General features: G+C 58.5%; 1 protein-coding gene across 1 annotated transcript; it reads right to left on the reverse strand.

Annotated features, from left to right (window-relative positions):
* Positions 1–1,355: 1,355 nt before the first annotated feature.
* On the reverse strand, positions 1,356–19,351 carry FRMD7 (FERM domain containing 7). The gene is made up of 11 exons (XM_054169484.1): positions 19,295–19,351; positions 10,100–10,204; positions 9,760–9,802; positions 7,318–7,440; positions 7,051–7,165; positions 6,251–6,398; positions 3,635–3,730; positions 3,216–3,379; positions 2,762–2,830; positions 2,607–2,682; positions 1,356–2,381 (listed from the first exon to the last, which is right to left on the reverse strand). The coding sequence occupies exons 1-11, from the start codon at positions 19,349–19,351 to the stop codon at positions 1,359–1,361; spliced, it is 2,019 nt and encodes a 672-aa protein (XP_054025459.1). The 3' UTR covers positions 1,356–1,358.
* Between the last annotated feature and the right edge of the window lie 505 nt (positions 19,352–19,856).

Here is a 19,856-nt window from a genome sequence, read left to right on the forward strand (position 1 = left end):
CTTCTCTCCTCTTTTCAGCCTTTCTCCCAGTTTCCTGGTTGCTGGGATGGATCCCAGCAGGCTGCAGTGGTTTCTCAGCTGTGGGTTTACTGGGTTCTCCCTCTCTTTGCAGCCAAGAATCTTCACAGGTATTTCTGAGGTTGTTCTTGAAGAGCAGCAACAAAACCCTCCCCTGAAAGCTTACAGAGGTGTCACCATCCTCCGGTTTTCTGAGTGGATTTTGTGTGGGATTAGGACAATGACTTCCTGCAGCAAAAGTAGTCCCAGGAAGTATCTGTATACATTTTCCCCCTGAGGGAGCAATGTGTAAGTCAGGAATCCCCCTCCAGCTGTCCCAGGGATGTGACCAACCCCTTCTCCTGCTCCTTCTCTACAGCTCCAGGCAGCCCTGGTAAGAATCACGTTGTGCTGGTGCGGCGGAGGAACGTTTGGAAGCACCATGGTTACGGCAGCCTTCCCATGCCAAGGGTGAGCACCAGCTGCCTGTCATTCTCCTGCCCCCTCAGGAGATCTTTTTTCCCCCAGGCTGCCTAACTGAGGCCTGATTTGGTAGAGCAAAGGACCCCCTTAGCTTCTTTGCTGCCCTGAATTTAGGCAGGGCACTGGGGTACCAGGGCTCTGGAGGTGCTGCCAGAGAATGGCAGCTAATGGGTGCAAGAAAGAGGATCTGTGCAGGATCCAGTGACCTGCTTGCCAGAGCCTCTTCTGGGATGCTGCTAAATGATTCACAAACACTGCAGAGATGTTTTCTGGGGAAGAAGGCAGGGAGGAGACAGAGCAGTTTCCTCTCTCCATGGCTCCAAGCATCACAAGGGGCACTCCACACATGCAACCTCATCCTCGGGGTGTTGGAAGGAGGAGAGGCAGGGGATGGGCTCTGTCGTGGGGCATGAGCCATGTCTGTGAGGGGGGCAGCTGCAGGAGCAGCCTCCTCTCACCGTTCTGCTCCTCACCAGATGGGCCTCAAAGCCCCCTCCCAGCAGTGTGCTTCCCTGCAGCTGGCAGAGCAGCTGCTCCGTTTTGGCTGTGCTCCATCCCCGCAGCAGAGACTCCAGCAGCCCAGCACCAAGCCTGGCCAGCAGCCACCAGCTCAGGCAGGACACATGAGCTGTGCAGGGCTTTAGAAGAGCCCTGGGCCCTCTGCCGGGAGCAGGACCCCCCTCAGTGTCGCACCAGCTTCGCAGCACGGTGCGGGGGATGGGTACTCTGCCCGCTGCCCGTTAACTCTACAGCTAGGAGCACTCACACAACACAAGCCCCGCCGCTGCCTCACAAGCAGCCCTCAATGTCAGTGTCACCTTCCGTGGCCCCAGGCCGGCGCTGGCCATCTCCTGCTTCCTCCGGCCACGGTCAGGCACCTAGGTGAAATACCTGCCGGTGCCCCTGGAAGTCCTCTCCTGGGCAGCAGCGCCAGTGGCAAAGGACACCTCCTCCTCTTCCTCGTCCAGCTGGAGGCTGCCCGAGGACAGGCGCACACGGGTCATGGGCGAGCGCAGCCGGTGGCCGTAGGGCGAGCAGTAGTCGGCGGCCAGGAGGTCGGAGTCCGAGTCGCTGGACTCGGTGCTGCTGCCCACGTAGCGCTCGGCGCAGCGCCGCGGCCCCGGCCGAAAGAGGCCAAGCCTGCGGCTGCTCAGCGCCGGGCAAGGGCCCAGGGGCCTGAACTCGGAGCCGTAGGGGAAGCGGATGGCTTTCATGTCCGACTGGCTCCACGACCGCTTGGGAGGTTGCTCCTGAAGGCCATAATCGAAGGAGCGAGCCAGCGGTCTGCTCTCCCCAGCTGCGACAACGTTTGTGCCCGCCGCCGTGCCCACCGCCGTGCCCGCCGCCTCTCGGTGCAGCTCCCTGGCCCAAGCGCCGCTGGGGCTCCGCCTGAGGGGCTGCGCGGCCACGGGGCTGTACCCACCGGCTGCGTCCTCCTCGCCGGGCACCGGCGCACGGCACGGGGGCTGCGGGGGCTTGTCCAGGTAGAAGAGGATCTGCGGGGCCGTGGCGGCTGCAGGCTGGGGGCATGGCACATCCGTGTACACCAGCGGCCGGGCGCTCACCTCCCGCATGTTGCCCACCGAGGTGCTTTTGCTGTTGCCGGAGAACTGGTGGTGGGGGCGGAAGGAGGTGAGGGGGTTCCTGGCACTGAAGGGGTCAGCCAGCTCCCATGCCCGCTCCAGCTCCAGCTCAGCATAGAGCACGGGGAAGGCAGAGGAGCTTTTGGAGTGGGGCAGGAAGGCGAGGGCCGGTTCGGGCTTGGAGCGCTCCAGCTCGGCAGCGAAGGTCACCTCCAGGGCAGAGTTGCGGCGCCGGCTGTCCAGCGTGGGCTCGGAGGCGTGCACCCCGTTGGCGTGGTAGGACCCCCGGCTGCCGTAGGCCAGGCGCAGCTCCTCCACCTGGGCAGGGGCAGAGGGTAGGGGGTGGGTGGGTGCCCAGACCCTCAACCAGGCAGGGGGGCCAAGCAGAGTGAGCCTGCAAAGCTGAGGGTTTGGTCTGACCTCCAGTCTGCTCCACCAAGGGCTGCTCCACCAAGAGCTGCAACACCAAGACCCGCTCCCCCCGCCAGAAAACCCCCACCAAACCCCAGACCAAACCCCTCTGAGTGTGCTGAGGGGAAATACCTGCTTGGAGACGTCGGTCAGGAGGTCCGGGGAGGAGCGGCACTGCCTCTCGTCGTAGCGGGATGCGTAGTGCTTCCTGCGAGGACAAGGGCCCAGGTGGGTGCACGCCCAGCCCCCACCCGGGCACCTTTCCCCTCCATGCCCCCCCCAGGTACCTCTCAAAGGGCAGACTCTTCATCTTTGCCTTCCTCCCATGCTCCAGCAGCTGCCTCTGTGTCCTCCCACTGCAGCAAGGGGGGAGAGGTATGAGCAGAATCACAGACTCACAGCCGAGATCACCAAGTCCAACCAATCACCCAACCCTAACCAATCAACCAGACCATGGCACCGAGTGCCTCAGCCAGGCTTTGCTTAAACACCTCCAGGGATGTTCACCCCACTACCTCCTGGGCAGCCCATCCCAAAGGGCAATCTCTCTTGCTGTGAAGAACTTCTAAGATCAAGCCTAAATGTCCCCAGCCCCACATCCCAGGGGAGGCAAGGGCACACGGCAGGAGCAGGGAGGTGCTCTCTCCAGGAAAAGCAGCTGGGCATCATCCCCTCACACCCAGACAGAACAGAAAGAAGCCTCGGAGCCATCCCCAAGCCCTTCCTCCCCTCCTGTGTTACCTGTAGCGGAAACTGGAGCCCTTGCTGCACAGGAGGGCTTTGGGCTTTGACTTGGGCTCTTCAGACAGCCTGAAGAAGGCGTGGTACTCCACACAGGTCTTCCAGAAAGCCTTGCAGGCATCCCGGCTCGCCATGGTGAACTCCAGCGTGTCCTTGCACAGCGCCTGCGTGGCCAGAGACAAGAGAGCCGGCGCTGGGCGCACGGGGCAGGCTCTGCCCTCCGCCTCCGCAGCCCCGAGGGATCACACCGGGCTTCGGCGGCCCTGGCCTCGGGCACATGAGGGGGTGGCACACACCACGCCCAAGGAGAGTCACCTGCGAGCTGCAGAAGTGGCTTTTATTCCAGATCAGAGGCCCTGGGGGCTGCCCCTCTGCCCAGCTGCGCTGAGCCTGGCTGCTGCCTGCAGCGTGGTACTCACAGAGATGTTTGGGTGCAGCTTGATGAGAAAATGCTTCCTCTTGAAACTCAGCTTGCGGATCTTGGACCAGTTGAATGTGTTGATCTTTGTATTGCCCTGCAGAGGATGGGCACAGCACTTAGAGCAGGATGGGGCAAGCCAGACTTGCAGGGCAACGACACAAGACGTCGACGTGGTTCTTGCTGCTGCTGAGGGTGGGACTTGCTGGTTGGGATCCAAAAGTAGGAACTGAGGTTCAGAGTTTAACTCATAGATTGGGTTGGAAGGGTCCTTCAAGATCATCCAGCTCCAGCCCCCTGCCATGGGCAGGGACCCCTTCCCCCAGCACAGGCTGCTCAGGGCCTCATCCAGCCTGGCCTTCAACACCTCCAGGCAGGAGGCAGCCACAGCCTCCCTGGGCAGCCTGTGCCAGAGTCTCCCCAGCCTCACTCTCAACAATTCCTTCCTCATCTCCAGGCTCAGTCTCCCCTCTCCCAGCTCAAAGCCATTGTTCCTCAGCCTGGCACTCCCAGCCCTTGTCACAAGGCACTCCCAGCCCTTGTCACAAGTCCCTCCCCAGCTCTTCTGGAGCCCTTCAGGTCCTGGCAGGCTGCTCTGAGGTCTGCCTGGAGCCTTCTCTTCTGCAGGCTGAACAGCCCCAACTCTCCCAGCCTGGCCCCACAGGGGAGGTTCTGCAGCCTCTGAGCATCTTGGTGGCCTCCTCTGGAGCCTCTCCAGCAGCTCCAGGTCCTTCTTGTGCTGGGGGCCCAGAGCTGGAGGCAGTGCTGCAGGTGGGCTCTGAGCAGAGCAGAGCAGAGGGGCAGAATCCCCTCCCTGTGCTGCTGCTCTCCCTGCTCTGGCTGCAGCTCAGCACTCAGCTGGCTCTGGGCTGCCAGGGACCACTGCTGGCTCCTGGGCACTTTGTCACCACCTGACACCCCCAAGGCCTTCTCAAGGCTGCTCTCAAGTACCGAAGCTATCCATAAACTCTGGGAGCCCGAGATGAACCCTACAGAGGTCAAGGCAGGAAGTCTCATCTGTGCTGACACAAATCAATGCAAAATGAGCTCCCTGTTGAGAGCAAGACCCTCCTCTCCTTTGCTGGCAAGTGCAGCAGAGTTCAGCTCCCCTTGTGACAGCCTGAGCAGGCAGCAAGTGGACCCTACCCCTCATGAGCATTGCCCATTCGTTTAGCTACAGCCACGCAGCACTCATGTCCCAGCAGGACCAGGTAGAGTTGTGGCCCCGAGACCCTGTCAGCTTTCTGAGCATGACCATATTTGAGTGGGATCACAGATGCTCTAATGCTGCCTGAGGGGTGTTTAAGCCTCTGAACAAACAGCTGGGGCTGGCAGTGCTCATTAGGAGCAGCAGAACCACGGTTAGGATTCCTTTTTTGCCTCCCTTTCTGCTCTGGTAAGACGTTCCCAGGTGGAAATGAGGTGGTGTGGGAGGCAAGCGCTGCTTCAGCCGGCTCTGACAAGTCTCTATTTACTCTGCAGCCCCGCCGTGATTGCAGCCTTGGGTAATTACCCAGGCAGGAGGTGGCTATTTGCACTGGGAGATTATACAGGGGACACATGTGAGCCAGCCCTGTCCCCCGCGGTGCTTGCGCAGCCACCGTCGCTGCGGCAAGAGCCAGCAGAGCCGCGGCAGCTCCGGCAGCAGGCAGCCGGCGCGGCTGGAAGCATCGGGGCGAGCCCCTCGGCAGCGCCCCGGAGCACCACCGCCACAGCGGGGGGCTGCCAGGGCACGCTCCCTCCCGGAGGGTTTGGGAGGGTTTGGTGTCCCTCCTGTGGCAGTTTCAGGCTATGCCTTCGAAATCTTTTTCACAGATCTTGAACAGAAAGCAGGAGAATGTAAATGGATCACTGCTGGGGGGCGAAGGACAACAACGATCGGGCTGAACAAAGCCATCGGGAGAGATAAAGGATTCAAACTCGCTGCACAAAACAGTATCTCGCTCTTCTTGCCTTCTTCGTTCCGAGACGTACTAACTGGCTTCTGCCTGACCGTGGCTGCATTGTCTGGGCTGAGTTCTAGTGTCTCTCTGCCCCTTTCTCTTGTGCCTTCGTGTACAGAGGGGGAAGAGGGAGGCAGGGAGGGAGAAGCTGTTAGCAGCTCCCCAGGTCTTTGCCCAGGGGCGTCCTGGTGCTGCTCATTGATTGTAAATACCTGTAAATATTGTAAACACTGTATGTGTGGTACCTACTCATTGCATTTCATTGTAGGGCATGCAATTGCCAGGGTTGGCAGGGACCTCAGGGCTCAGCCAGTCCCAACCCCTGCCATGGGCAGGGACACCTCACACCACAGCAGGCTGCTCACAGCCACCTCCAGCCTGGCTGCAAACACCTCCAGGCAGGAGGCTGCCACCACCTCCCTGGGCAGCCTGTGCCAGGCTCTCACCACCCTCCTGGGGAACAACTTCTTCCTCACAGCCAATCTGAATCTCCCCACTCCTAGTTTCTTCACTTGGAACTACAGCTTTCATTTGCTTCCAGCTGAGCTGGTCTGGCAAATGTAATGTCGGGGACGGGGGGAAGGAATTTCAACCCACCACCCCCTCCCCACCAACTGAAGGTGCTGCCCAAACCCTGCCTGGGCGCTGGCCGGTGGCCTGAGCCCTGTGCTCACCCTCAGGACCAGCACCCCCATGTGTGTGACGGCCAGGTTGATCTGGGTGCCCTCTCCGTCGCTGGCAGGGTGGGGGCGGATCCCATACATCTCCAGCTTCCTGGCCACGTCCAGCAGCTGCACGTCCGACTCGGCAGGCGTCTTCCCCCTGCAGGCACAGGCGTGTTGGGACTCGGCAGAGAAGCAGAGAATCATTAGGGCTGGAAACGTCATCGAGTCCTTGATGGCCGGCCAGCAACCCAGCCCCACCATGGCCACCAAACCATGGCCCCAGGTGCCATGGCCACAGGGTTCTGGAGCCCCTCCAGGCATGGGGACTCCACCACCTCCCTGGGCAGCCTCTGCCAGGCCCTGACCACTCTGGCACCAAAGACATTTTTCCTCCTCTCCAACCTAACCCTCCCCTGGCACAGTTTCATACCATTGCCTCTCCTATCACCTGAGAGCAGGGAGCAGAGCCCAACCCCCAGCTGACTGCAGCCTCCTCTCAGGGAGCTGCAGAGAGCAGTGAGGTCTCCCTCAGCCTCCTCTTCCCCACACTGAACACCCCCAGCTCCCTCAGCTGCTCCTCCCCAGCCCTGTTCTCCAGACCCTTCCCCAGCTTGGTTGCCCTTCTCTGGACCTGCTCCAGCAACAAGAGTGAGAAGGGATCTGCTGAAGTGGGCTGCAAAAATGTCACGGTGGGAGTGCCCACACTGGCATCGCCCCCCCGGCAGCCCTGGCTGCTAGTGGGAACAGCTCCTTCGGCAGGCAGCCAGCAGGTGCCGTGGGTGGCAGCTGTGGCAGGGGGCAGCCCTTACCCGTGCCTGCGGTGGTAGTGCAGGATTTTGTTGTCCAGATACTCCTGGTTGGGCAGGTACCTGTGCATCACCAGGTGCTGCTGGTCTGTCTCCTCGTGGAAGTCACCCAGCTCGGCTGCGGGGGAAGACATGAGGAGGGCATGGGTGAGGCTGTGAGGGGTGTCTGCCTCGGGGGGGGGGGACCCCTGGCAATGCAGCCAGAGCCCCGCTGCCCCCAGCTGTCCCGCAGGAGGAGGCAGCAGCCTTGCGGCGCTGCCCTGCCCTTACACTGCAGCAGGAGGGAGACGAGCAGCGCCGCGCTCTTGTCGCTGCAGGGCAGCCGCCCCAGGGCTAGGTCCTTCTTGATCTGGAGGGTGAAGAGGTACCTGCGGAGGGGGACAGGAGCATGCCCTGGTGGGGGGATGAGGGCTCAGCAGGGAGCCAGGGGCTGGGCTGAGCAGTGAGGGCTCCGTGCAGGCTGTCCCCGCACCTCTCCCTGCCCTTGGCACAGGTTTCAGCCCAAAGGACGCAGGTCCGCGGGGTCGCAGGAGGAGGGCACAGCCCCTGCAGAAGGCTGCGGCTGAGCACCCCCACGACCAGGATGTCCCTGCCACTGAAACCGCCACTGGGAGGTTTGAGCGGTAGCATTCCTCCGTGCTCTGGAGGGTGTTTGCACCTCCTGGGGCTGAGGTTGTCTTAGCGTTTGTCTCCATCCCTGGGCACAAACTTTGCCGTGAAGTGTAGGAGCTAGCAAAGTAATTTTTAAGGATGAAAACTAAAGTTCTTTCAGAAGGCAGCTTGAGGCAGGAGCTAGACTGAGCAAAGCCAGGCTTGGTGCTCAGCCCCTGAAGTGTTTGTCAGGGACCAAAGTGCAGCCCCCAAGGCAGCTAATCCTTCAAGTGGATTTGTTTAGCAACAGAGGATCAGGAAGAGACACTCTGTAAAGCACAGAGCTCTTCCAGTGCCTGGGATAATCCCAGCTCACAGGCAGGTGCAGGTGGGTGAAGATGGGGAATTCAATCCATCCTTCACAGCTGCCACAATTCAGGGCTGGGTGGTAAGAAGGCAACAGAACAAGGACTGTACCTGGTCAGCTCTTCTCTCAGGTGCCCGGGGTCCACTGGGAAAAATTTCACCATAAATTTGAAAAGAACCTCCTTAGGATCTTAAAACACAACACCTGCATGAGTTTGCTTTGCCATGGCTGTCAGAACACTCACAACTCACAACACATTGCTGTCCCCTTATGGAGTGAGTTACCCTTAAGAATCAGGCCTGGAACCCTGAACCTCAGGGACCCCAGCCTGCCCCCGCCAACCAGCCTGCCCAGCACCCCACCAGTGTTCCCAGTGACACCAAAACCACACTGAGAGAACGTGTCCCAGAGAGCTGCAAGAGCCAGGAGCAGGGCCTGCACGCAGTGGTGCCGGGGGGCATGGCCCCAGTGCATGGCTGTAGCTTGCCCTCCAAGCACTTGGGATGCAGCAGCTCCACAGGAGGCTGGCTGGGAAAAGCTTTATGGTAGGAGGAGTGAGGGCAAGCAGCAAAGGCCAAGCCAAGGAGTGTGGAGGGAGGCAGTTTCATAGGCACTGGCACGTTGTGGGATCATAGAATCTCTTTGGTTGGGGAAGCCCTTTAAGGTCACCCAGTCCAACCAGTCTCTAACTCTGCCAAGGCTGGAGCTGAACCATGGCCCTCAGCACCACACCTTCAGGTGCTCCTGGAGGCTCAGGTCAGAAGGAAGATGGGGAAGAAAATCAGTGCCTGAAAGAATCCCATTTCTGCTGCACCTAGAAAAGCTTTCCCTGGACAAGGCAACTCCTGCAGACACTGCCCTGCAGCCCCCTGCCCTGCAGCCCCCTGCCCTGGCAAATACTGGGGTCTCATGCCCTTGACCACCTCCTCATCACCCTAGCTTTGGGGAAATGATTGTTTGGTTCACTGCAGGGGGGAAGCAGGCATCAGCTGAAAGAGGCACCGTGTTCATGTTGGCTGTGGGCATGGCAGGAGATGCTGAGCCTGAATTCAGCATCTCCATGCAGTGGCATGGGGGAGGCTGGGGGGGCTAGGGCTGGAGGAGTGGCAGAGCCTGCGAGGTACAGGGCTAGCCCCAGCCTTCAGCTAACCCCACTGCAAGGACATCCTCCCTTCATGGCTAACCTCCCTTCATGGCTAACTCCACTTTAGGGCTAACTCCATTTCATGGCTAACCTCCCTTCATGGCTAACCTCCCTCCACTGCTAATTCCACTTCATGGCTAACTCTCTTCACAGCTAACCCCACTGCAGAGATAACCTCCCTTCATGGATGTCCCCACTCCACAGCTCACCCAGCTTTATGGCTCACCCCAGTTTAGGGATAACCCCAATTCATATCTAACCCCCACCCCAGGCAGGCATCTGAGCTGCAGAGGGGACAGGAGGGCAGGCAGGAGCGATGCCTGCACCTCTGCCAGCACAGCAATGCTCACACACATGCAGGCAGCTCCTCTGCCAGGCTGCCAGGTTGTTACCAGCACAGCCTAAGCTGGGGCAGGGAGCAGGCTGCCAAGGCAGCAGCTTTTCTGCTGTGTCTTTGCCACCAGTCCTGCCCTGCTATCAAAGGAGCTCAGCTGCACGCTGGAAAGCAGAGCCCTGTGCCCAGGCAGAGCCCTGACCCCAAGCAGAAGTGAGCCTGCACTGGCCTGCCACTGGCAGTGCTTTAGAAGAATCTTACTCTCAAAACACTTACTTTTGACTTGCTTTGTTATGGGTTTGAGTGGTTCCAACCAGACCTGAAATAAGGCAATTGAGAGCTGGGTAAATAAAGGGCAGAGCAGGCAGGGGAGAAGGAAAGCAGCAGCAGCAGTGTGGTGCTAGCAGGCAGCACACAAACGTGGGGCAGCTCAGCTGCTGCAGCAAGGGTCCTGCACAAATGCCAGCCAGCTCCTGGCTCCCTTTATAGCTAACTCCCCTCCTCAAGGGCTTTTGGCATCGGGACCGAGCTCTCTGCTGCCATTTTCCACCTGGTATTTCAGGGAGGTGCTAGGACGCCCCAGGCGCCGCGGGCGGCAGCAGGGTGCAGCACTCACCTGGTTCCCAGCCTGGCTGCGAAACTCCAGCCCAAAGTACTCCTTCTCCACAAGGTTGAGGTGGCTGCAGGTGAGGCTGAACAGCCCTTTCCCGCAGGATTTTTGCTGCCAAAGACAACAGAGAGGCAGCAGGTTAGGAACTGCTGAGAGCAGCGGTGACAGCACTTGCAGAGAGGTTTTCACTCCCTGCCTGCACTCCAAGGACTTTCCTGGCTTCTAACTTCCCAAACCTTATTCAATAAATGCTGCTGGGTTTGGCATCTGGGACAGGCCAGCTGCACACTGTGTGCTCTGGGAAGGGAAGGGAGGGAAGGGGAGGGGAGGGAAGGCAAGGCAAGGCAAGGCAAGGAAAGGCAAGGCAAGGCAAGGAAAGGCAAGGCAAGGCAAGGCAAGGCAAGAAAAGGCAAGGCAAGGCAAGGGAAGGCAAGGCAAGGCAAGGCAAAGAAAGGCAAGGCAAGGCAAAGCAAGGCAAGGCAAGGCAAGGCAAGGCAAAGCAAGGCAAGGCAAGGCAAAGCAAGGCAAGGCAAAGCAAGGCAAGGCAAGGCAAGGCAAGGCAAAGAAAGGCAAGGCAAGGCAAAGCAAGGCAAGAAAAAGCAAGGCAAGGCAAGGCAAGGCAAGGCAAGGCAAGGCAAGGCAAGGCAAGAAAAGGCAAGGCAAGGCAAGGCAAGGCAAGGCAAGGCAAAGCAAGGCAAGGCAAGGCAAAGCAGGGCAAGGCAAGGCAAGGCAAAGCAAGGCAAGGCAAAGCAAGGCAAGGCAAGGCAAGGCAAGGCAAAGCAAGGCAAGGCAAGGCAAAGCAGGGCAAGGCAAGGCAAGGCAAAGCAAGGCAAGGCAAAGCAAGGCAAGGCAAGGCAAAGCAGGGCAAGGCAAAGCAAGGCAAGGCAAGGCAAGGCAAGGCAAGGCAAAGCAAGGCAAGGCAAGGCAAAGCAAGGCAAGGCAAGGCAAGGCAAAGCAAGGCAAGGCAAGGCAAGGCAAGGCAAGGCAAGGCAAGGCAAGGCAAGAAAAAGCAAGGCAAGGCAAGGCAAGGCAAGGCAAGAAAAGGCAAGGCAAGGCAAGGCAAGGCAAGGCAAGGCAAGGCAAGGCAAGAAAAGGCAAGGCAAGGCAAGGCAAGGCAAAGCAAGGCAAGGCAAGGCAAGGCAAGGCAAGAAAAGGCAAGGCAAGGCAAGGCAAGGCAAGGCAAAGCAGGGCAAGGCAAGGCAAGGCAGGGCAAGGCAAGGCAAGGCAAAGCAAGGCAAGGCAAGGCAAGGCAGGGTAAGGCAAGGCAAGGCAAGGCAAGGCAAGGCAAGGCAAGGCAAAGCAAGGCAAGGCAAGGCAAAGCAGGGCAAGGCAAGGCAAGGCAAAGCAAGGCAAGGCAAGGCAAGGCAAAGCAAGGCAAGGCAAGGCAAAGCAAGGCAAGGCAAGGCAAGGCAAGGCAAAGCAAGGCAAGGCAAGGCAAGGCAAGGCAAAGCAAGGCAAGGCAAGGCAAAGCAAGGCAAGGCAAAGCAAGGCAAGGCAAGGCAAGGCAAGGCAAGGCAAAGCAAGAAAAGGCAAGAAAAAGCAAGGCAAGGCAAGGCAAGGCAAGGCAAGGCAAGGCAAGGCAAAGCAAGAAAAGGCAAGGCAAGAAAAGGCAAAGCAAGGCAAGGCAAGGCAAAGCAAGGCAAGGCAAGGCAAGGCAAGGCAAAGCAAGGCAAGGCAAGGCAAGGCAAGGCAAAGCAAGGCAAGGCAAGGCAAGGCAAGAAAAGGCAAGGCAAGGCAAGAAAAGGCAAGGCAAGGCAAGGCAAGGCAAAGCAAGGCAAGGCAAGGCAAGGCAAAGCAGGGCAAGGCAAGGCAAGGCAAGGCAAGGCAAGGCAAAGCAAGGCAAGGCAAGGCAAAGCAAGGCAAGGCAAGGCAAGGCAAGGCAAAGCAAGGCAAGGCAAGGCAAGGCAAGGCAAAGCAAGGCAAGGCAAGGCAAGGCAAGGCAAAGCAAGGCAAGGCAAGGCAAAGCAAGGCAAGGCAAGGCAAGGCAAGGCAAGGCAAGGCAAGGCAAAGCAAGGCAAGGCAAGGCAAGGCAAAGCAAGGCAAGGCAAGGCAAGGCAAGGCAAGGCAAGGCAAGGCAAAGCAAGGCAAGGCAAAGCAAGGCAAGGCAAGGCAAGGCAAGGCAAGGCAAGGCAAGGCAAGGCAAAGCAAGGCAAGGCAAGAAAAAGCAAGGCAAGGCAAGGCAAGGCAAGGCAAGGCAAAGCAAGGCAAGGCAAGGCAAGAAAAGGCAAGGCAAGAAAAGGCAAAGCAAGGCAAGGCAAGGCAAAGCAAGGCAAGGCAAAGCAAGGCAAGGCAAGGCAAAGCAAGGCAAGGCAAGGCAAGGCAAGGCAAAGCAAGGCAAGGCAAGGCAAAGCAAGGCAAGGCAAAGCAAGGCAAGGCAAGGCAAGGCAAAGCAAGGCAAAGCAAGGCAAGGCAAAGCAAGGCAAGGCAAGGCAAAGCAAAGCAAAGCAAAGCAAAGCAAGGCAAGGCAAGGCAAAGCAAGGCAAAGCAAGGCAAGGCAAAGCAAGGCAAGGCAAGGCAAAGCAGGGCAAGGCAAGGCAAGGCAAGGCAAGGCAAGGCAAAGCAAGGCAAGGCAAGGCAAAGCAAGGCAAGGCAAGGCAAGGCAAGGCAAAGCAAGGCAAGGCAAGGCAAGGCAAGGCAAGGCAAGGCAAGGCAAAGCAAGGCAAGGCAAGGCAAAGCAAGGCAAGGCAAAGCAAGGCAAGGCAAGGCAAGGCAAAGCAAGGCAAGGCAAGGCAAAGCAAAGCAAAGCAAAGCAAAGGCAAGGCAAGGCAAGGCAAAGCAAGGCAAGGCAAGGCAAGGCAAGGCAAGGCAAGGCAAAGCAAGGCAAGGCAAGGCAAGGCAAAGCAAGGCAAGGCAAGGCAAAGCAAGGCAAAGCAAGGCAAGGCAAAGCAAGGCAAGGCAAGGCAAAGCAAGGCAAAGCAAGTCAAGGCAAGGCAAAGCAAGGCAAGGCAAAGCAAGGCAAGGCAAGGCAAAGCAAGGCAAGGCAAGGCAAGGCAATGCAAGGCTTATCTTGCTTTTGGTTCAGATTTGCAGCCAGGACTGTCCAGGCAGCTCTACCCCAGGATAACCATCTGCCTGTTACAAATGTGTCTGATGTGGGGCAATGGGGAGCACCCCAAACTTGCACAGCAGGCCTGTGTGCCCTGACAGCGGTAGGCACAAGCTGCTTTTGCAGCTCATGGTCATCAACAGCAGCAGAAGCCTGTGGAGATCCTGGGCCTGGGGCCTTGGGCCAGCCCTGTGCTTTATAAGCAAGGTCAATTCAGTGGCACTGCGTGTCGATAAGGGAGCCCAGGCAGGAATTCTTCCCAGTCATCAGAAACACTCAGAGGGTGTTTCACCTGACTTGTTGCTGTGCTGTGTGACACTGCTGGGGAGCAACCCAAGAGGCCCCCAGCTGCTCCAGGGAGCACCAAGAATGAACCTGATGATGGAGGGCAGTGAAGGGGAAAAGGACCTGGGGGTCCTGGAGGTTGACCATGAGCCAGCAATGAGCTCTGGTGGCCAAGAAGGCCAAGGGCAGCTTGGGGTGGATCAGAAGGGCTGTGGTCAGCAGGTCAGAGAGGTTCTCCTCCCCCTCTGCTCTGCCCTGCTGAGGCCACAGCTGGAATACTGTGTCCAGTTCTGGGCCCCTCAGGTCAGGAAGGACCTCAGGGAACTGCTGGAGAGAGTCCAGCACAGAGCCACAAAGATGCTGCAGGCAGTGGAACATCTTCCTCAGGAGGAGAGCCTGAGGGAGCTGAGGGCTCTGTGGCTTGGAGAGGAGGAGCCTGAGGGTGAGCTCCTTGCTGGGGATAAAGCTGTGCAGGGGCAGTGCCCAGAGGCTGGAGCCAGGCTCTGCTGGGGGATGCCCAATGCCAGCACAAGGGGCAGTGGTGGAAGCTGAGGCAGAGGAAGTGCCATGGACACAGGAGGAAACATTTTGTCCCTGTGAGGGTGCCAGAGCCCTGGAGCAGGCTGCCCAGGGGGGCTGTGGAGTCTCCTTCTGTGGAGATCTTCCAAGCCCACCTGGCTGTGCTCCTGTGTGAGCTGCCCTGGGTGACCCTGCCCTGGCAGGGGCCTGGACTGGGTGAGCTCTGGAGGTCCCTCTCAGCCCCTGGCATGCTGTGACTCTGTGACCTACTCCAGCATCAGCCCTGGTACCCCTTTTATCAGCTCATGCAAAGCAGCCCAGGAATGATGAGAGGTTAGTGGCAGAGAGAGCTGGAGCAGAGGAGCCAGCTCAGACAGCTGTCAAATTGCAGCATTTGGAGTGCTGGAGGTGGGGGCAGGCTGCAGCTCCCTGTGCCAGGGACAGGAGGGAGCCTGCCTGCTGCTGCTGCCTCTGCACACTAATAAGCACCTTGCACAGCTCCTCCTGGGGTGGAATTGCTGGCTCCGTGCTGAAAGGCTGCTGAGAAGTGATAGAGTAACAGCAGCCTTGGCTCTGCAGCACTCCTGCTTCTCCTGGAAATCACCAGCTCACAGGGGGGATTAAAACTATTACAGATGGGGACTTCCAGGCCAGAACTGCCCAGCATGAAAGGCTTTGGCCTTTGTCAGGCATCCAGGAGAGACAAGCATTGCTTACTGGCTTGTTACCCACCACATGTCTGCTGGGAACCACCTGCTCTGCTCCCAGCCCAGCACTGCCTGGGGCAGGTGCTGAGGGAAGAGGGCAAGCCCCATTCCCAGTAAAACCTGCTGGCTGGGAAGACCCAGCCCTGGGGTGCAGAGCATGGGCTGAAAGCAGAGGCTTTCTTCTTGCAGAGTGGTGCTTGCAGGTGTCCCATCCTGGGGCTGTGTCACCACGTGTGACACAAGGTAGAACAACCACCAGAGGTATTCCCTCAGCTGCTGCTGCTGGGTTACATGTCCCCAGGAGCCCTTGCAGACCTCATGCTGAACTGTAAGCCCTCATGACAGTGTTATCTCCAGCTACTTTCCTCCTTCCCTTCCCACACTCCACTTGAAAGGTTGAGAATTCACCAACGTCTGAAGATGGTTCCTGGCTCAGGGCCCCGACCTGCAGTGCTGCAAGCACCAGGGGACAGCAGCAGGCAAGAGAAGTGTGGATGTGCTGGAGGGGCAGGGAGTGAGGCAGGAGCATGACCTGTGGGACTGGGCAGCCCTAAATGTGCCTTTGGTGATGTGGCAGCACCAGGTTAGCAGCCCCAGGCAGAAAGCTCCGTGGTGAGAGTGGTAGGAAGAAGAGACTGTGCTGGCTCCTGCTCCCCACGCTGGACATGGCTTGGCTGCCAGGAGGGCAGGAAAGCAAGAGGCAGAGAGCAATGTGAGTGCCACTGGGGACATCCCTGAAGGACACAGGCAGCACTCCAGGTCCAATGGCACAGCACAGCCACCTTCCTACAGCGCTCCCTGCAGCACCCAGGACTGTGGGTCACAGGGGAGCAACTGCCTGTGGGATTTGCTGTGGTCCTTCCCCACCAGCTCAGGAGATGTCACAGAGCCACAGCATGCCAGGGGCTGGGAGGGACCTCCAGAGCTCACCCAGTCCAGGCCCCTGCCAGGGCAGGGTCACCCAGGGCAGCTCACACAGGAGCACAGCCAGGTGGGCTTGGAAGGTTGCCACAGAAGGAGACTCCACAGCCCCCCTGGGCAGCCTGCTCCAGGGCTCTGGCACCCTCACAGGGACAAAATGTTTCCTCCTGTGTCCATGGCACGTCCTCTGCCTCAGCTTCCACCACTGCCCCTTGTGCTGGCATTGGGCATCCCCCAGCAGAGCCTGGCTCCAGCCTCTGGGCACTGCCCCTGCACAGCTTTATCCCCAGCAAGGAGCTCACCCTCAGGCTCCTCCTCTCCAAGCTCCAGAGCCCTCAGCTCCCTCAGGCTCTCCTCCTGAGGAAGATGTTGCACTGCCTGCAGCATCTTTGTGGCTCTGTGCTGGACTCTCTCCAGCAGTTCCCTGAGCTCCTTCCTGACCTGAGGGGCCCAGAACTGGACACAAGATTCCAGCTGCGGCCTCAGCAGGGCAGAGCAGAGGGGGAGGAGAACCTCTCTGACCTACTGACCAGAGCCCTTCTAGTCCAGCCCAGGCTGCCCTTGGCCTTCTTGGCCACCAGAGCTCATTGCTGGCTCATGGTCAACCTCCAGGACCCCCAGGTCCTTTCCTCCTTCACTGCTCTCCAGCAGCTCAGTCCCCAGCCTATTTAATCTCATTCCATTGCTCCCTGCTCAGCTCTCAGCCTCTCCAGGTCAGGGTGAATGGCAGCACAACCCCTGAGGGACTCCACTAGACACAGGCCTCCAACTAGACACTGTCCCATTGACCACAACTCTCTGACTTCTTCCCTTCAACCAGTTCTCAGTCCATGTCCCTCAGTTGGTGTCTTCTGCACAGCCACAGCTGCCACCCAGTGCCACAGAACCATGGAATCCTGTTGGTTGGTAAAGCCCTTGCAGATCATCCAGCCCAACCATCCCCTGACCCTGCCTAGGCTGGGGCTAACCCATGGCCCTCAGCACCACATTTCTGCAGCCTGCAGGGACGAGGCCTCGACCAGCTCCCCAAAGCCCCCAGCCTTCCTGCTGCCTGTGCCCTGCTGGCAGCGGCTTGTGTGCAGGCAGCGGTGCACACCTCCTGTGCACGGATCCCCACCTGCCTGCTCCCCACAGGGGACTCAGGAGCACAGCAGGGGTTGCCCTGCAGCAATTCATTTTTCTGGCCTTGTTTGGTTTGCTTTTTCTTTCTGCCTTTTCTGTTTCCTTCCCACTGCCTCTTGCCCTGGAGCAAATTGCAGTAGCAGAAGCTTTGTCTGCCCAGGCTGCAGAGTTGTTCACCCTTCTTGTGCTGCTGGGGGATGGCTCCTGAGGCTGCTCAGGCTCAGGGCTGCTTTGCATGAAGCCTTTCAGAGAGCAGGGCAGAGCAGTGACTTTGCTGGTGAGAGGTATGCAGGGTGTGCAGAGTGGGGGCAAGGAATCTTCTCACAGTGCAAGAAACCCATTAAAGGCTGACCTGTGACTGTGCTCAGGCAGTGGGGCAGAGCATCCTGGTGCCCTCCTGGTGCAAGGCACAGGGCTCACTGGGGTGGCTGGCAGCATCTCAGCAAAGTTGTTTCACTGAACATCAGGGGCTGGACCTCCAGAGCTCACCCAGTCCCAGCCCCTGCCAGGGCAGGGTCACCCAGGGCAGGGCACACAGAACACATCCAGGTGGGGCTGGAATATCTCCAGAGGAGACTCCACAGCCCCCCTGGGCAGCCTGCTCCAGGGCTCTGGCACCCTCACAGGGACAAAATGTTTCCTCCTGTGTCCATGGCACTTCCTCTGCCTCAGCTCCCACCACTGCCCCTTGTGCTGGCATTGGGCAGCACCTGGCAGAGCCTGGTAGGTTTGGAAATCTTCAGAGGAGACCCCACCACCCCTCTGGGCAGCCTGCTCCAGGCTCAGTACTCTCACAGTGACAAAGGTCCTCTCCATGCCCTGGCTGAACCCTGGGGGTGTCCAGCTGGGAGGGCTCAGCTGTGCCAAGCTCCCCTCACCCTGGGGGGCTCAGACTTGGCTTGTCAGTGCCATCCTGGGTACCAGCCAAAGGAAATCCTGGGAGCTCAGTGGCTGTGGGGAGGGTGCCAGGTCTCAGCTGTTGGTGAGGATGAGGATGGAGGCAAAAACCTTCCCAGGTCCACACCCAGCACTAGGAGAGGGACTCAGGCTGGAAATGAGACCTTGCCACAGTGTGTGCCAAGTGCAGGCAGAGGGTGAATCAGGCCTGCTGCCTTCTCCCTCTCTTGCCCTTTCCCCTCCCATTGTACTTAAGCTCTGCACATTCAAAAGAGCTTTCCAGAGTCAGGAGAGGTTTAGGAAGGGAGACTTGAAATATCCACTCAAAACTTAGCCCAGAGCAGTCCTTTTATGCTGGAGAAGTCACTCATTCAGTGACTCATTTATCCTACCCTTGCTGCAGCAAATGCACTAAATGCCTGCAAGGGGTTTCCAACACTGCTCAGAAAGGAGATGCCCAGGAGTTCCTCTAATGGAAGCTCTTTGTCAGAGCCATAGTGCTGGAAGTGTTTGGGGCAAATAAGAAAGCAGAGATGGGAAGGAAAGAGGAGAAAGCAGCAACGCTGTACCAGCAGCAGCTCTCAAATTGTCTCTCCCTGTGGCCTGAGCTAATCAGAAAGACAGACAAAGGCATTTCTGAATGACATGGCTCATCCTTGAGCTGACTCTCAAAGTCTAGGGTACATTAATTAAAGTCAATCACACAAGTTCCCTCCTGTGCCCAGGGATGGAATTGCCTTGCAGCTCTCCTCCCTGCAATTGCTGCTGAGCCGAAGGGAGGCTGAGCAGAACGCCTGAGACTGAGCAACTCTCAGGCTGTGCTGGGAGACCAGGGCTGAGCAACCTGACAGAGCCTGCAAAAAACCAAACCACAGGAAACTCTCTGGTCCCAGAGCAGGTGCAGACACGTGCTAGGATGGATCCATTGAATGACTCAAATCAGTTAGCTACTGTGATGGTCAGACTGTACTCTCCAGGAGACACTCGGTCACAGCTCTGCAGAGGTGCTCCCAACACACAGCTGCAGTTCCAGCAGCCCACATACATCTCTACATCCCACAGCACAGGTAGAGCTCTTTGCATTGAAAACCTGTTTCAGCAGGCAGCATTCAGAACTAGCAGTTATCAAGTGTGAGTTGTTGATGAGAGGATGCAGAAAACAAGAGGCAGCGAGGGGGTTTTCTCCTCAGCTCTTCGCAGGAGCTGCTTTTCTTCCCCAGCTGAATGCCCAGCTGGAGGTGCATGCAGATGGTTGGTAATTTGGTTAAAGATCCAGTTCCAAGCCTGTCCCCAAATTCTGTCTTGCCTGTTCAATGCTTATGCTGGCAGCCAGACAAAGGAGAACAGAACTCAACGCTTGTCAAGAGCATCCCACCCTGTTAGCAGGCTTCCAAAAGATGCCCCCAGATGAGCAAGAGCCATTCCTGCATCTCCAGAAAGAGGGGAGAGCAGGAGCGTGCTGGTGTTGGAAGACACTTAGCTACCAGTGCCCTAACCTCTTGTTAGGGACTTGAGCTTTAGTTTTGCTGTGGCTTTTTTATTCTGTTCTGGGTTTTGTTGATTGCTTGTTTCAAGCCTCCCCCCGGCAGGTATCGGAGGCCACGCAGCCCTTCCCCGCAGCAGAGCCTGCAAACAATTATCCACAGCACCCACCACGACAGCAATCATCCCCTCAAACCCAGCAAGAGCATGAAACCCACTTACATCCACCACAAAGATCTTCTGGGAGTCATCCAGAAACTGGACTTTGAGGTGCAGCATCCTGGAGCCCGTGGCTGAGCATGCAGCAGGCGCAGGGGTGCTGTGAGCGGCGCGCCGGGCAGGGAGCCCTGGCTGCTCTTGCACACAGGATGGTGATTCTCCTCTCAGCTGGATGGAGATGTGCAGCAGAGGCTGCAGCAAGGGAACTGAACCGCTCAAAGCAAGCTACACCCCCAGCAAAATGATACTTCCCCTGGCTTAGAGATCACCGCTGCGTTAGGGGAGGCTTCCCCCCGTGCGTTCCGGGTCTGTGAGCAGGGGGAAAGGCTGGGCAGCAGCTCTGCAAGAGTGGAGCAATGGAGCTGGGCTGAATGCTGAGGTTTTACAGCTGGGGGGGAGCAGTGCCAGCCCATGCTGCCTACCAGAGGGCAGGGAAGAAGAGCTGAGCAGCTCTCCTGCCAAAGTCACGGAGCAGTGAGCATTGCTGCTTCTCTGCTCTGCTTAAAGGGCACCAAAAGACCTGGAAGGTGTCCTCACCCCACGAGGTGGGCAGGTGGTCCAAGCT

Source organism: Dryobates pubescens, chromosome 18, assembly GCF_014839835.1.
Source record: "Dryobates pubescens isolate bDryPub1 chromosome 18, bDryPub1.pri, whole genome shotgun sequence".
NCBI classification, from domain to species: domain Eukaryota; kingdom Metazoa; phylum Chordata; class Aves; order Piciformes; family Picidae; genus Dryobates; species Dryobates pubescens.